Consider the following 14,271-nt stretch of genomic DNA (forward strand, 5'->3'; position numbering starts at 1 on the left):
GGCTCAGATGGTAAAGAATGTGCCCCCAAGGCGGGAGACCTGGGTTCCATCCCTGGGTTGGGAGGATCCCCTGGAGAAGGGAATGGCAACCCACTCCACTATTCTGGCCTGGGAAATCCCATGGACAAAGAGGAGCCTCACAGGGGTTGCAAAGAGCCAGACACAGCTGAGCGATTAAGACTTTCACTTTACCCTTCTGCATAGCAATTCGAAGACTCTGTATCTTGATCGCAGTATTTGATCTATTTCTGTTTTCTTTATATGAGTTTGCAAAAGTAGGAAATCCCAATCATTTTTCAGTTTAACCTTCAGGATAGTTGTTCTTAGGGATCCTTGGTACATAGCAAAGTCAAACAAGTAAGTAATGATTGGGTCCAGTTGTTGGTACCCGTGGCAGACCATCAAGGTCTCACCAAACTTCTTAGTAATGCAGGCTAGTCAATGGTGGGTACCTTGCAGGATAGTTCCAGGAGGGAATTCAGATGCTCTGTGGGAAACACTGTATATGCGCAACATCCAACATTTACTTGGTAGGGTAGGTATTTTAAGCCTCAAGGCTATTACTTCAAAGGCTCCCAGACACATTTCCATGGGCCACTCTCAGCATACAATGCAGTAACTACTGCAATCAAAAGCAAGTTTAGAGTGAGCAGAGAAGAAAATTTTGGCTAAATTTCAGGAAGCAGAGAAATAAAGTCTGTTACTATTTTCTGTCATTGTTCTATTGAATCACCTACAAGCAGCCACAGAAGGAAATTAGAGAGTTAAGATCAAGGAATAGAAGTTTAGAGGAATACATTCTTTATCTTTTTTGAAATACATCCTAAATATCTCCTTGGACTGGAAACCAGGGCAATTTCTCTGGTTACAAAGGCTCCCTTTACTATAGCAAAGAACAGGTATGAGCAGATATGCCATTTACGCAGTTAAAAATGGCAAATGTCACTGGCTATGAGCTAAGGGCTTGAAAGAGATAATGAGCATAGATATATCAACCTTGTGTCAATGTCTTAGGATCTGGAGTGGGAAGAGATTACCTGTAAAATGATCTTCCGATGTTCCCGATTTTTCAAAACGATGCCACTTACGTACGTCCTAGGCAAATTATACAACCAATTTAAGCCCAGCTCAATTAACCTGCATAATTCAGATAATCAGACTAGGCTATAGGGCTAGATGACTGTCTTTCAATCCTTGTTTCAATAAGCATATAAGACAAAATATGTAAAGTGTGAACCCTCCTGGCACACAGTAAAATTCCAGAAATGACAGCTCTAGTCGTTCTTACCTATATTCTCAAGCCCCTTCTAAGACTGAGATTCTGTCAAGACATCTTTCCCATTTCTAAAAGTAAAATTCAGAGCACAAAAATCAATTAGAGTCTGCTCCCAAAATGATGACGGAGTGATTTTCTCTTAGTGAAATTCTAACTCCCTGGCAATTGACTGGAAGAGCAGGCCAGTGGTCATAAGTAATCATGGAAGGGTATCTTAGGAAGTAGGCTAATATGCTGAAGAATTCTTATCAAATGCTTAGCATAAAAATTCTCTTCTCACTCACAGATTTAGAATGAACTCATGGTTACCAGACAGGGGAGGATGAGAAGGGACAGTTAAGGAGTTTTGAGTCAACATGTACACCCTGCTATATTTAAAATGGATAAGCAACAAGGCCCTACTATATAGCACAGGGAGCTCTACTTAATACAATGTGGCAGCATGGATGAAGGGGAATTTGGGGAGAATGGATAAACGAATATATATGGCTGAGTTCCTTTGCTGTCCACCTGAAACTATTATAACATTGTTAATTGACTATAAGGCAATGGCACCCCACTCCAGTACTCTTGCCTGGAAAATCCCATGGACGGAGGAGCCTGGTGGGCTGCAGTCCATGGGGTCGCTAAGAGTCCGACACGACTGAGCGCCTTCACTTTCACTTTTCACTTTCATGCACTGGAGGAGGAAACGGCAACCCACTCCAGTGTTCTTGCCTGGGGAATCCCAGGGACGGCAGGGTCTGGTGGGCTGCCATCTCTGGGGTCACACAGAGTCGGACACGACTGAAGCGACTTAGCAGCAGCAGCAGCAACATAACATAAAAAGCTAAAAAGAAAAGTCTCTGCTCATAATTCTGGCTACACTGTATCACTGCTAAAGCAGTTACATGGATTCAGAAGACTTCTTTTCCTGCTCTTACAGTGTATACTGCATCCATGATACACACTATTATGTCTAGGAAAAGTCCTCAAAGACAAAATCATCATTGGAAGCTGCTTAACTTCTATTATTAAACTAAATTCTGAATTCAGTTTGCAGGCTTGTTTTTGACTAGCCTCTTTTTATGCCTGGAAATGGCAAGCTATGATTTATGTACAATCACCAACCTGTCTTGAAAAATAAAGGCTCATAACAAAAAGAAGTAATACTGTGAAATATAATTCAGGATGAAGGTTCCAACAAACATAGACTTGAAGCAAGATGTTTTCAAAATGCTAATATTAAAGTTCCCTGACGTACAAAAGCATCTATCTAAAAGAGCTCTTTGATGCACAAGCAACCCACTAATCCTCTGGAACCTAAACCGCAATAACTCCTAAATTAAGAGGGGGAAGAGAATGCAACGCAGACATCACGTCTTTTTACTAACGTGCTCTCTAAATTCCAAAGATTCAATGACAATAAGACAGTGTGGGAAGGGAACAAAAAAGGAGCCATGAGGGCATCCTTTGTTTCACCAAAAATTTTCAGAATTTTGTTGGTTTCAGATTTCCAGATAATTATAATTCAATAATCTCTCCCATTTTCTCTCAAATTTCAGTTCCTCTTTTGAAGAAACATATGTGCAAAACAGATTGCAAAACTATCTACTAAGCAAAGGATGAGAAATGGTGGGTTCCAGTTTGTGACTAAGCTTTCAGGGTGATTCGAGGGAGATTTCTACACCACATTCCACTGTGTGTGCCAGGGTACCAGAGAGGAATACAGGAGAGATCCAGGGGCATGCAAGCAAAATCATCCCTCACTGTAACGGCAGATTCCTCAAGTCACGTAGCAAATGAGCTCCAACATTTCAGCTGAATTCAATGGTCTGATGTGGTTTTAGATGAAAATACCCAGCCTATCCATTTTCCATCTCAACTGACATAAAAACAGTAGAGTATTTGCAGCTTATAGGCTCTTTCAGAAGTGGTATACGAAGCAGGTTATTATCATCACCCCCTCATTATCCCAGAGGAAGAAGTTAAAATTCAGAGAGATTAAGCTGGTTCTTTGGGGTTCACAGTTATCACAGGATTCAAGGCTACAGGGTGTTTTTTTTGGATTTTTTTCTCTTCTATTCCAGATGCTGTTTTCCCTCCCAGTAAAGTTCCTAAAATATATGGTCATGGCTGACTTACATTTACAATACTATTACCTATAAAGGAGATACTTTCCCAACCCTTAGCCAGCTGTCACCACCCCAGTGTAATGAACTTAGGGCCACGGCACGGAGAGAAAGTCACAGCCAGCAAGCCAACCTGCAGGATGCCTGCATACCTCTGCGACTTCTTTTTGGGTTGTGTGCTCACCAACACTCAGTGTGGGTATCAAACCTGTTCATGCCAGTTGTTCTTACTATAATTATGTTGTTTAGTTAAATGTTATGTAAGCCAATGGCGTATGATTGCGGAAATGAAAGATAATTGTAGTTTCTATTCAATTATAGCTTAATGTTTTGAAACTCCAAATGGAGAGTTGCTGGGGGGAAAAAAAGGAAAAAAAAGAAAATTACTTTGAATTATATGAGCAAAAAAATTGTAAAAGAAAAAGAAAACCTATAAAAGATTCCCAGGGCAGGGGGGATATTAGAATATCAATGAAAAATCTGGTTGAAATTCCTTCACCAGTATCTTTGCAGAAGAAACAAGTAATTAGAAGAGTAGCATATGGAAAAGAAAAAGAAAAAGATGCTAAGCTCAAACTAAGAGATATAATTTTTTTTCAAAAATGCCTACATTAAGGTATGGGAGAATGAATGTGTTGTATATATTTGAACTTTTAAGTTTACTTAAAGTTTTATTTTTCTGGTTTTTAAACAATTACTTTTATAGATGTTTTAAATTAACCAATTAACCACCAGCATAGTAATACCCCAATCAACATTTAATAGTCATTAAAATAAATTTTAAAATGAAAACATGGCATTATGAAAAGAATGGATATAATAATGCATGTTCAATCTACAATTAATTGTTTCATGGACTCAGATAATAGGTACTGTCAAAATCAGTATATTTGTACATCAATCTGTGTGGGACAATAAATGGTCATTAGTTTTCCATCAAGTTTTTTGAATCTTCAAAAAAAAATTTTTAATTAAAAAAGTAAATACCAAGACAGTTTGATTATCTCAATTGCATCAATAGGTATAATTTTTTTCCCTTAACTTTCTTTATCAACCTAGTCAAACATGGCTTACCAAAAAGGTTGACTTTTAAAACAACTTGAAACAACATGGCAAGGTTAAGCATATCTAAGAAAATTTCCTGTAATGACTACTGTTTATACGATAAGCTAAGGAAATAAAAAGTAAGATAAAATAATCAAAAGTCTGTAAGGGGCCTTCAGACAGAGCCATGATTCAAATCTATAAAAGACTGGGTAAGGAAGGAGTCCCTAAGTCCTCAGAGAAAAAGTTGTAAAAATGCAAAACCAAACCATGTGTCCTAAGACTTTCATTAATAAGCCCATGAATGGATTTAGGTACATTTCCATCCTGGTATCCCAAAGCTTTAAATTGAGTCTCTTTCTCCCTCCTGCCTTCCATATGTACATGGTTCTGGAGGAAACACTTTTTTGAGTACAGACAAGTAAAATCTCTAGACTCCAAAAATGTCTCAGTGGTATTTGCCAACGCAGTACCAGCTCTGTGCCTCACCCAACACAAAAGTCTGAAGATAAAAACAGGTTCATGGGGAGAAAAATGAATTCTAGTTCTATTCACAAGCAATTCAAATGCAGTTTTCAGACTTAGATTTATGGCTCTTTCTTTGCTCTTATATATTTCAGGGCCAGCTTTCATGTTCCACTTTCTACACCTCAGATAGAATATTGAGATATGTTTGGCACTGGATATGAGAGGTTATGAGGAAAGAATTTCTACATAAGAAGGTAGATGAAAATCATCTTCCTTTTCATTGTGGTGTGTAGATGAGGAGGAGCTGAGAAAGCACGCCAGAGAGGAAGAGACAGTTTGTTCTTCTAAACACCAGACCGCCTAGGATGGCACTGCTTTCCAACTCGGCATCAACACTTGATTATGGCTTAACCTGGATGTAGAAACGGTGGTTGCTTTACTAACCTAAAGTAAAGAAAGAAGCTGCCACACACCAGCTTTTTTTGAAGTTTTTGTTTTTCTTTCTGACAAACATGTAGATCAACACTGTGTTTAAACACTGTGTTTAAAAAAAAAAAAAAGGCTATCCGGGAAATTGCACAGACCAGAGGTGTCTGGATTCACCAATCAAGCATGCAAAAGGAACGTTCTCTTAGCACTCCCAACCCCTTCTGTCTCAGTCATGAGAACAGAGGAGGAAGACTGAAACCACAGCCTTAAGGCTCTGAGGCCAGATTAAAAATGGTTCTAAAAACAACCTTACCGGTTCTATGCCCACACCCCTGCCTGCCTCTTTTTCTCCTGTTAGGACCATGAAGCACAACATAAGTGTCAGAAATGTACAATGCACAGCATAATTGACTAAAGCAGAAGAGTCTCATAATCCTGTGTGAAGGCCAGAGGAAATCAAAATGTACTCAAGCTGCAACATGTGCTCATAAAAAACCTCTCAATTGGATTTCATAAGAAATATTGATCTCGAACTCTGAATCCTCTCACTGTGGTTACCCCATATGGTTGGGGTGAGTCCTTTCTATGCTGGAATTCCTTTGATGGCCCCAATTCACGTGGAGAAAAGACAACATAGGAGTAACTTTAAACAAATTGTACTTGAGGCTGTTTATAAAGCAACTCCGAGTACTCTTGCTGAAAGACTGAAGATGTTTAAAAAGAATAGATAATAAAACTGTCAATGTTATCAATGGAATGCTCCAAAATGACGTTTGGGATAAAGTCTGATTTAAACACTTGGTTATACTAAAACTGTCATCCTACCATGTTTAAACATCAATGATACACTTTACATTTATTTCACTACTAAATATACTACTCAAGATTTGTGATCTTACTCACTGGAATAAGCTGATATACCTTCCAAACACGACCCAAAGAATAATCCATTAAAAGTGGTTGTGTTTAGTACTTGAATTTAGCCAAGATCTAGTCTTCTGTTAAGTATCTGTTAAAGGGTGTTTTCTGCTGAGTAAAACAACAATCCACATTTGCACTGACAACATTCTACACACACGTACGCATTTCAAGTGTGAAAATACAATTCAATGTGCCCTAAAAGGATGTTTATACACTGGTCAAAATTACTGTCTCTCTACTGTCTGCAGTACACCTCCCTTTGGACTAAAAGATTTGTAAACTAACCCTACACTTACAGCTGCAGAGACACTTTGTAGGAAATAATCTCTTAGAGGCAGTATGTTCAAGATGTTTGTTTTTAAAGCATCTGAAGGAAAGGCAAGTCCTGGGAATCCAAGATACCCCAGTAACACAGAAGAATGTTTTGGTCTGGCTCACGCTCTGAAAGTTGGAAGTGGGAAGAGTCCACTTCCAAGCCCCTCTCCTCCTCCACCTTGCAAGTTCAAGCTTTCTTTGCTATTAATCCTACAGAAAATCAGAAGCAATCTCCTAAACTGGGTCTTCCCATAGCAAATATAACTTTTGCTTACAAAAATCTTATTACTCATTTGCAAGTGTGTTTATTCTAGAGTGAACCAGCCTCTTCCACTCCAAAGAGCTACACTACCTTTACAGACAGTATCCTTCTGATTGAGCTAAGATAAACACAAATACTCATTCTACAAGCCTTGTGTTCAATTCAAAAGCACAGACCCTGGCAATTTCAGAATTTGTGAGACAGTCTCAAGAAAAAAAAAAGCATCACTGTCAGCTGTCTTCAGGGGCTAAAATACAACCCATGACTTTCATTTGGAAAAAAAAGAAAAGAAAAAGCATCTACTGAAGTCTAAAGGTAGGAGCTAGGAAAAAAGGGGACTTTCTCTCCTGGGAACTTTGGTGGCATAATCAAAACAAGTGAAAAATATTAATGCAAGATATTCAGGCCATTCTTCAGCAGTGTTGATGAGCCCTCAAATGAAACCTGTATTTCCTTTTGTTAATCACCCTGCAATCTTGTACTCAAAAAATAATTAAATTATCATTTTTCTTTAAATTACCATACAAACTGCCTATTTAAACTCATCTTTTATGGAAACTACATAATCTTCCTTTCATTAAAATTTCCCTTGTTGATATAGACAAACCAGGTCAGTTTCTGCTGGATTTCCACACTCGTAAATCCCTTAATTCAACTCTTTGCCGGAGGTTTAAAAAAGAGCAGGAGCTGAGCCTCAGATACACATAAAACAAATACTGCTTATATGTCTAAGTGAACATTGACACCATTTACAGGTTCCCCCCTCCCTTTTCCTTAGGGCTGAGAGCCCTGTCAATAATCATTATTTATTAAACACACTGCCATTCCCTTCTACAGAATGTAGGAAGGGAGCATGAAGGGGTAGAAATAATTACCTTGGGCTTTTCTTTAAAGACCTCCAGAATGGAAAGCAAGGAAATCAATTGAGAAAGAACATGAAATATCCCCTATATTCAACCCTCCCCCGACATACACAGAAGGCTGAGAAGTATACCCATACTCCATTATTTATACCAACTGTATCAAGAGACCAAAAAAAAAAAAAAAAAACCTGGGGTCTTCAGGATAAACGCATCTATGTTCAATCCACTGAATGTTCACACATACACTTGCACATCCTTTACCCATCCACCAAACTCAAGCAGCTAGATTTGCTGAGAGAAGCCTCTACACACCTCCTGGGAAAATGTGCTCTCGAAAATTACTGCTTCAGCCAAAGGAGAGAGAAGCAGCAAGTTACAGGCTTGCCTGCCATTCTGCTTTGTGGCAGATTCTCTTCATTCCCCTCTCCTCCCTGTCTCCCAATTTATCTTTTTAGCCTTTTTTTTTCCCCCAAAGCAGAGTAAAAACATCAGGAATGTCTCTCCTTGGACTTTACCCTCAACAAATCAAAAAAAAAAAAAAGTTTCAAAGGTTAAATACCACCCCAGGTAAAACCATAGGTCAAGGAAATGAAAATTTCCCAGATGACTGGAAGCTTGGTATTCCTACTCAAGAGTTAATGATGATGATGAACACTCTTCCTTTCCCTCCAGATGCTGTGGCTCAAAACAGAAATACAGCGTAAGGAAGGCACAGCCAGGCAGTTTGGGGAGAAAAGCCTTGCATAGAACTTGAACTGGCAGGCTGGGGGGTTTGTCCTAAATAACCTTCACAGGTTGCAAACTGTTCTCAGATCCTGATCCACAGTCAGATTAAGAGGCTGCCTAAAATTTCCTTAGAATAAGAACAAGGTGGGGTAGTGGGAGAGTGGTGGGAGGCCAATTAGTCATCTGAAACATTTAAAAAGATACAGAGGAAATACACACCTCCCAGACAGGCAGAAAGCTCTCATGCCTGGGGTAACTGACCAGTGCTGGCAGCAACTGAGACACGGTTGAAGAAGCTATATTCAAAGAGTGACCTGTTTCAAAGGAGTTGGATTTTCTCATCCTTGCAGGGAACTCTGTCCCATTTTGCCTAAATTTTTCAGGCATAAGGGAGGGGAGACGAGGTTCACACCCCACCTTTGGGAAATGAACAAAGCAAATGCTTGGCAGAGCTGAAAAAACTCCTCCTCCCAGAGAAAAGGCAGCTCCGCAGGGCTCTCTTCATAATTCCCCTTAGTTAACTCACTCTCGGCAGACAGAATCCTTTCTACACCTCGGAATGTCCACGGGCAGGGTAGGCGGTTATCAGTTTAGCCCTCCGCCATGGTTCGCCTCCTTTCCCTACCTCCCACAATGGCTTCTAATTAACCCTTCCTGGTCCCTGCCCGGGTCAGGGCTGCTGGAAGTGTCTACAGCTTCACTGTACCAACATCTCCATCAAATGACCACACACAACCCCCAGCCCACCCCCACACGGACACAACTTCCCTCCGCGGTTTAACGTCGGTCAATGCATGTGCATTTCTTTCGCTGCTTTCTACATGCAGGGAAAGGGCTCCGTCCTTTGGGGAAGGCCCTCCCTCCCTCCCCAGCTCTCACCAGGAGCTGGATCCCAGAACTCGACAGCAGGTCTGCAGTGAAGAGGGATCGCACTGGCTTTAACCCCTTGAAGGGAGTTAGTTCTCATTTGGGACCCAGTGAAGTAGGGCCCATGGAGCCTGGCTGACAATCTCCCTCTGCTTCATTCCACCTTTTCCCCTCACGGGGGAAAAGGCCGGCACCTTTTTCCTCCCCTGTGGCCAGTTTTAATTCTCTCACTCTATGTTCCAATCCGGGCTGGGGATGAAGGATGCTAGAAGCGGCGAGGGGAAAAGACAGCAGGAGGGCAGAATGGAAACTCAGTAGTAAATCAGAGTTTAGAGAGTGTTTACTTACGAAATTTGGGGCTGGTGCTAGTTTGTGGCGTGGTGGTGGTGGTGGTGGTGGTAGAGGAGGAGGACGAGGAGGAAGAGGAGGAGGCAGCATCTTGAAAAGGAGACAGAGTCCAGGAGGGAGTAGAATCGTGAAGGTAGGAGGAGGTAGCATATGCCGCAGTGGGCCAGGAGGGCATGGCCTGGGTACTGGGGGTTCCTGGCACCGGGGGTCGGGAGCCCGGAGTGCTGCTACTAAAGAAAGGGGCTGTCGTGGGCAAGACCGTCGGGGGGCCCACAGTGTTCCGTGCCGTGGTGGAGCGCGGGCTGGCCCGGATGGGCACCCGGTGCCCGGGGAAGCGAGTGGGCGCCCGCGTGATGGTCGTCAGGCGGGTGCTAATCCGGTTGGGCGTCCTGGAAGAGGCGGCGCCGCCAGCGAAGGGGGTGGCGGGGGACGTGGTGGAGGTGGTCGTGGTGGTGGTCTCCATGGCCTTGGGGAAGGAGCTGGGCTTGGAGAGGAAGAAGGGGTCCTGGCCCATCCCCTTGGAGTCCACCAGGTCGGTGGGCACGTATTCCTTGACGGAGCCCACCACGATCCATTTGAGCAGCATGAGGCTGAGCCCCAGGCCGATGAAGCCGATGAACAGAGGCACCACGCACAGCCACGTCTGCTGCCGGTTCCACACGATGCAGTCGCTACAGCGTAACTCCCGGGGGGGCTCGGCCGCCCCTTCGCCGCCGCCGTCCGGGCCCCCGCCCGCCGCCGCCGCCGCCGCCGCAGCCGCCGCGGTGCCCTCCTCGGCCGAGGCGGCGGCTGCCGAAGCGGCTCCAGGTGGCGAGGCAGCGGCCGCCCCTTCACTCATCCTAGGAGCCGGTCTTCACCTTCGCCCCCCCGAGGGCCGCGCCAGAGGCATGGGGCCGCGCGGGCCGGGCGCGGGCGCGGGCTCCGGCGGCGGCGGCGGGCTCGGGCGCAGGCAGCGGCCGCGGCGGCCGCATGCAAATCGGCTCCCTGCCCCCACGCCCCTCCCCCCGAGAGGCGGGCGGCGGGCGGGGAGGAGAGGAGCGGGGGAGGGGACGCGGGCCGGGGAGGGGGCGGCGAGGAGCGCGGAAGAGGGGCGAGACGGGCCCCCGGCACCGCCGGCCGGTCAGGGAGCGGCGGGGCGCGTCTGCTGCCCGCCAAGCGGCCTCCTGCGCGCCGGGGCCCCGCGTCTGCTGCTGCTGCTGCTGTTGCTGCTACTGCTGCTGCTGCTGCTGCCCGCCGCCTGCAAGCGCTCCAGCCGCGCCGGCATCCTCGGGGAGCCGCACCCGGCCCGCTCCCCCGGGCGCCCGCCCGCGCCGCCTCTGGGCCTCGCGCCGCCTTCAGGGGCCGAGCCGGCCGCCCGCGGCACGCCGGGCGCTGGAGAGCCGCATTCCGACACAGGGGGCCGGCCTGGCCGCCGCCGCACGCCCGGCCCGCCGCGCCGCGTTCCTCGGCGGCTGCTCCGCGAGTCCGGGCGGCAAGGTGCACCTGTTCTTCAGCCGGCCCGCAGCCAACCCTCGGCCAGCACTGTCTGCGAAAGACCAATCCGAGCGCAGCGCGGAGGGCGAGCGGCCGGGCTCGCCTCGCTCCCGCCGCCTGCGGCTCGGCGCCGGCGCCGCTGCCCAAGAGAGTCAAACTCCAGCGAGCTGCGCCGCCGCGAGCCCGGGGCCGGGGACGCACGGGGTTGTCCGCGGAGGGTGCTGTCCGACCCGCCGCGGAGGGAATCCCGTCAGCCCGCAGAAGATTCGGGGCACTGCCCGGCGCCGCTGCCCGTTCACACTCCCAAGTGGGAGACGCGAAACGGAAGACCCCGTCGGGGATCCCGGGAAACAGGGACCCCGGGCGGGAGGCGACTCCAGGCGGGCGCTGGCAGGCAGGCGGGTGCTGTGTGCGCGAAGCCGCGGCGGACGGGCTGGGCTTCTGGCAGAGTAGCGCCTCCCACCAACACCCAATGGTGGTTTCTTTACGGGTACAAGATAAATAAATGATCCAAGCAAACCCCACTTGGAAGTGGCAAAAGCAGCTCCCGACCCGCGGATTGTGAGCCCCTCTCCTTGCGGGTGCAGTGGGGTCAGAGCCTGAAGCTGCGGGGCGAGAGAGCTGGGGTGTGTGCGCGTGGGAGGGTGTCTGTGCGCTTCTCTGCGTGAAGGCGGGCGCTGCTAGATGCAGAGCCCTTTCTCTCCGACTTCCTAAAAGAGATGCTGGTGAAACAGACCTTTGTGCAGTTACACCTGGCAGATACCTCGTAGCCGATTTGTGATAAGTTACCTTTTAAAATGTTGTCTAAATGTAGATGTACGTGCAAGTGCACACGTCACAGGACAACTGATTGTGAAAGGTAATATTTTAGACGATTCGGGTTGGTATACAAAATTCTTTCTTTTCTCTTCCTTTGAATAGAAAGGCACCTGTGTACCTGTGTCTGAAGAGCAGTGTAGGACCAGCCTAAGAAGGAGGGATGAGGGGGTAAAGAGCCAGCATCAGCATGGTTTATGCTGATGGTGCAAAACCTCGCTAGTCATCTCTTCCCAGATTTCCTGGTCTAAAGTGGAAACCGGAAAGATGTTTTTACAAGCTCTAAGACAGAGAGGTTGAGGATGGCAGCCTTCCAATACACCTCCCTGCACTGTATGATTGGCGCTGGTGATGAAAACAGCGTTCTCTTGGCTTGTAATAGTTTCCCCAAAGATGAAGTTTTCCAGGTATCCATTTTATTCACAGGTGGAGAGCCGAACAGCACAGTGAAAAGACTGCAAGAAGAGGATACATTGAAACAGGAAGCCCCTGGGATTTAGTGCCTATCAGAATATTTTGAACAGACATGGTTAATAAATTACTTTTGATGGCAGTAATGCGGCTGTCACCTCTTCCAGGTTTAACATTAAGATTTTCCCCATAGGAAAGCTTTTGATTTTTAGTTTGATAGAACATGCTTTAATCCAGTAGTGCTGAGTTAGTTACAAAAACTGCACGTGAAAAAAAAAAAAAAAACGCACACACACAAGCCCTGGAATCTATATTCGTTCATCTTTCCATCAGTGAGTACTATTAATACAGTTTTATATTATGTAGAATGTAGGTATTATAGTTTCATATCCTAGGTGAGAAAAACAGAGGCCCAGGGCGACTTTATTGCTTACAGGGAGCAGAGCTCATATTTGAGTCCCTGTCTTCAGAGTCTGAGTGTGCAGCTCTTTGTCCAGCGTTGTACAAATGCAAGGCACAGTTCTCTTAAGTGAAAATTGACCCAGTCTCTACCATCTGTGGGTGCTGGGCAGTTACTGGCCAATCTTTCCTGTGTCGCAAGTGAAAGTTAGCTTTCACACAAATATTGTTAAATTATAGCAGGTGCTGCTCTTGAGCATATAAGACTGAAAATTACTTTTCCAAAACATTACTAATTCATTGGTCCCCCATTATTCCTATGGCCCTTCCATTCTTCCTTCCCCACTGAAATAAATCTAGTGTACAAAAAGGGATGTTGTAATGCTGCTGTGGGGCAAATGCTCCCCTGAAATTGCATTTACACAAAACTCCCCCCATGTTGTCTCAGTGCTCCACAATGCCTTCTTCATCTACCTCTCAAACTCCCTCCACTTCTCATTTCCACTTGGCTTTAACAGCTTATTCACGGTTCCCTGATCAGCTCATTTTCTCCCAACTCCCAAGCCTCTGTACTTGACTACCCATTAGCTTCTCTCATGGTGAACATCATCACTAGTGGAAAAAGGTAAAGAGAAAAAAAAAAAAAAAGAGCTCATTACTTTGATAGCCTTGTACTGGGGACCAGGTTGTATCAGCCCGTCTAAAAATCTCTGGCTGGTACAATCATTAATTTGCAGTTTCACTGTGAGGCTTCCTCGTAGCAGGTGGTAAGCACTAGAACTAGAATTGGGGGTAGAGGGTTCCACCGCTGAGTCAAGGACAAGTGGTAGACACTCTCACTGCCAATGAGCAGCCAGCTGCTCGGTCCCATGGTAAGGCAGAGTCCCAGTTTGGTGACTCACAGCTCCCTGAAGCAGAACTCTGGCCAAAGAGTTTCACACTCAGGTTCTGAAGACAGAGACTCAAGTATGAGCTCTGCTCCCTGTAAGCAATAAAGTCACCCTGGGCCTCTTGTTTTTCTCACCTAGGACATTAAACTATAATACTACATTCTACATAATATAAAATTGTATAGCTAAATGTATTAATACTACTCACTGATGGCATCTTTTCACCATGACTTTTAAAATACACTAGAAGCCAGCTTTCAGAGAAGGCAATGGCACCCCACTCCAGTACTCTTGCCTGGAAAATCCCATGGATGAAGGAGCCGGGTAGTCTGCAGTCCATGGGGTCGCTAGGAGTCGGACACGACTGAGTGACTTCACTTTTTTCACTTTCATGCATTGGAGAAGGAAAAGGCAACCCACTCCAGTGTTCTTGCCTGGAGAGTCCCAGGGATGGGGGAGCCTGGTGGGCTGTCGTCTCTGGGGTCGCACAGAGTCGGACATGACTGAAGCGACTTAGCAGCAGCAGCAGAAGCCAGCTTTATTAATATGTATTAAATTATCACATAGTCTAAATAAAGCCTTTCAAAATCTACTATATGTTCTCAATCAAAATACAGATTATAGAGACTTCCCTGGTCCGGTGATTAAGAAT

At 45.7% G+C, this 14,271-nt stretch overlaps 1 protein-coding gene across 7 annotated transcripts in view; it reads right to left on the reverse strand.

The window, feature by feature from the left end:
- NRG3 (neuregulin 3) overlaps positions 1-10,580 on the reverse strand; it is a 1,239,421-nt gene extending 1,228,841 nt beyond the window's left edge. For 4 of the 7 annotated variants that reach the window (XM_086382916.1, XM_086382914.1, XM_086382915.1 and 1 more), the window contains exon 1: positions 9,631-10,580. In XM_086382916.1, coding sequence (XP_086239042.1) covers positions 9,631-10,468 — 838 coding nt within the window. In that variant the 5' untranslated portion in view covers positions 10,469-10,580. The remainder of the gene's footprint in view (positions 1-9,630) is intronic. The other 3 variants (XM_086382923.1, XM_086382922.1, XM_086382919.1) reach the window with 2 other exon arrangements.
- Positions 10,581-14,271: the final 3,691 nt, after the last annotated feature.

This window comes from Bos grunniens, chromosome 28 (genome assembly GCF_055505025.1).
Source record: "Bos grunniens cultivar Pamir isolate PY7600 chromosome 28, Bosgru_T2T1.0, whole genome shotgun sequence".
NCBI classification, from domain to species: Eukaryota; Metazoa; Chordata; class Mammalia; order Artiodactyla; family Bovidae; genus Bos; species Bos grunniens.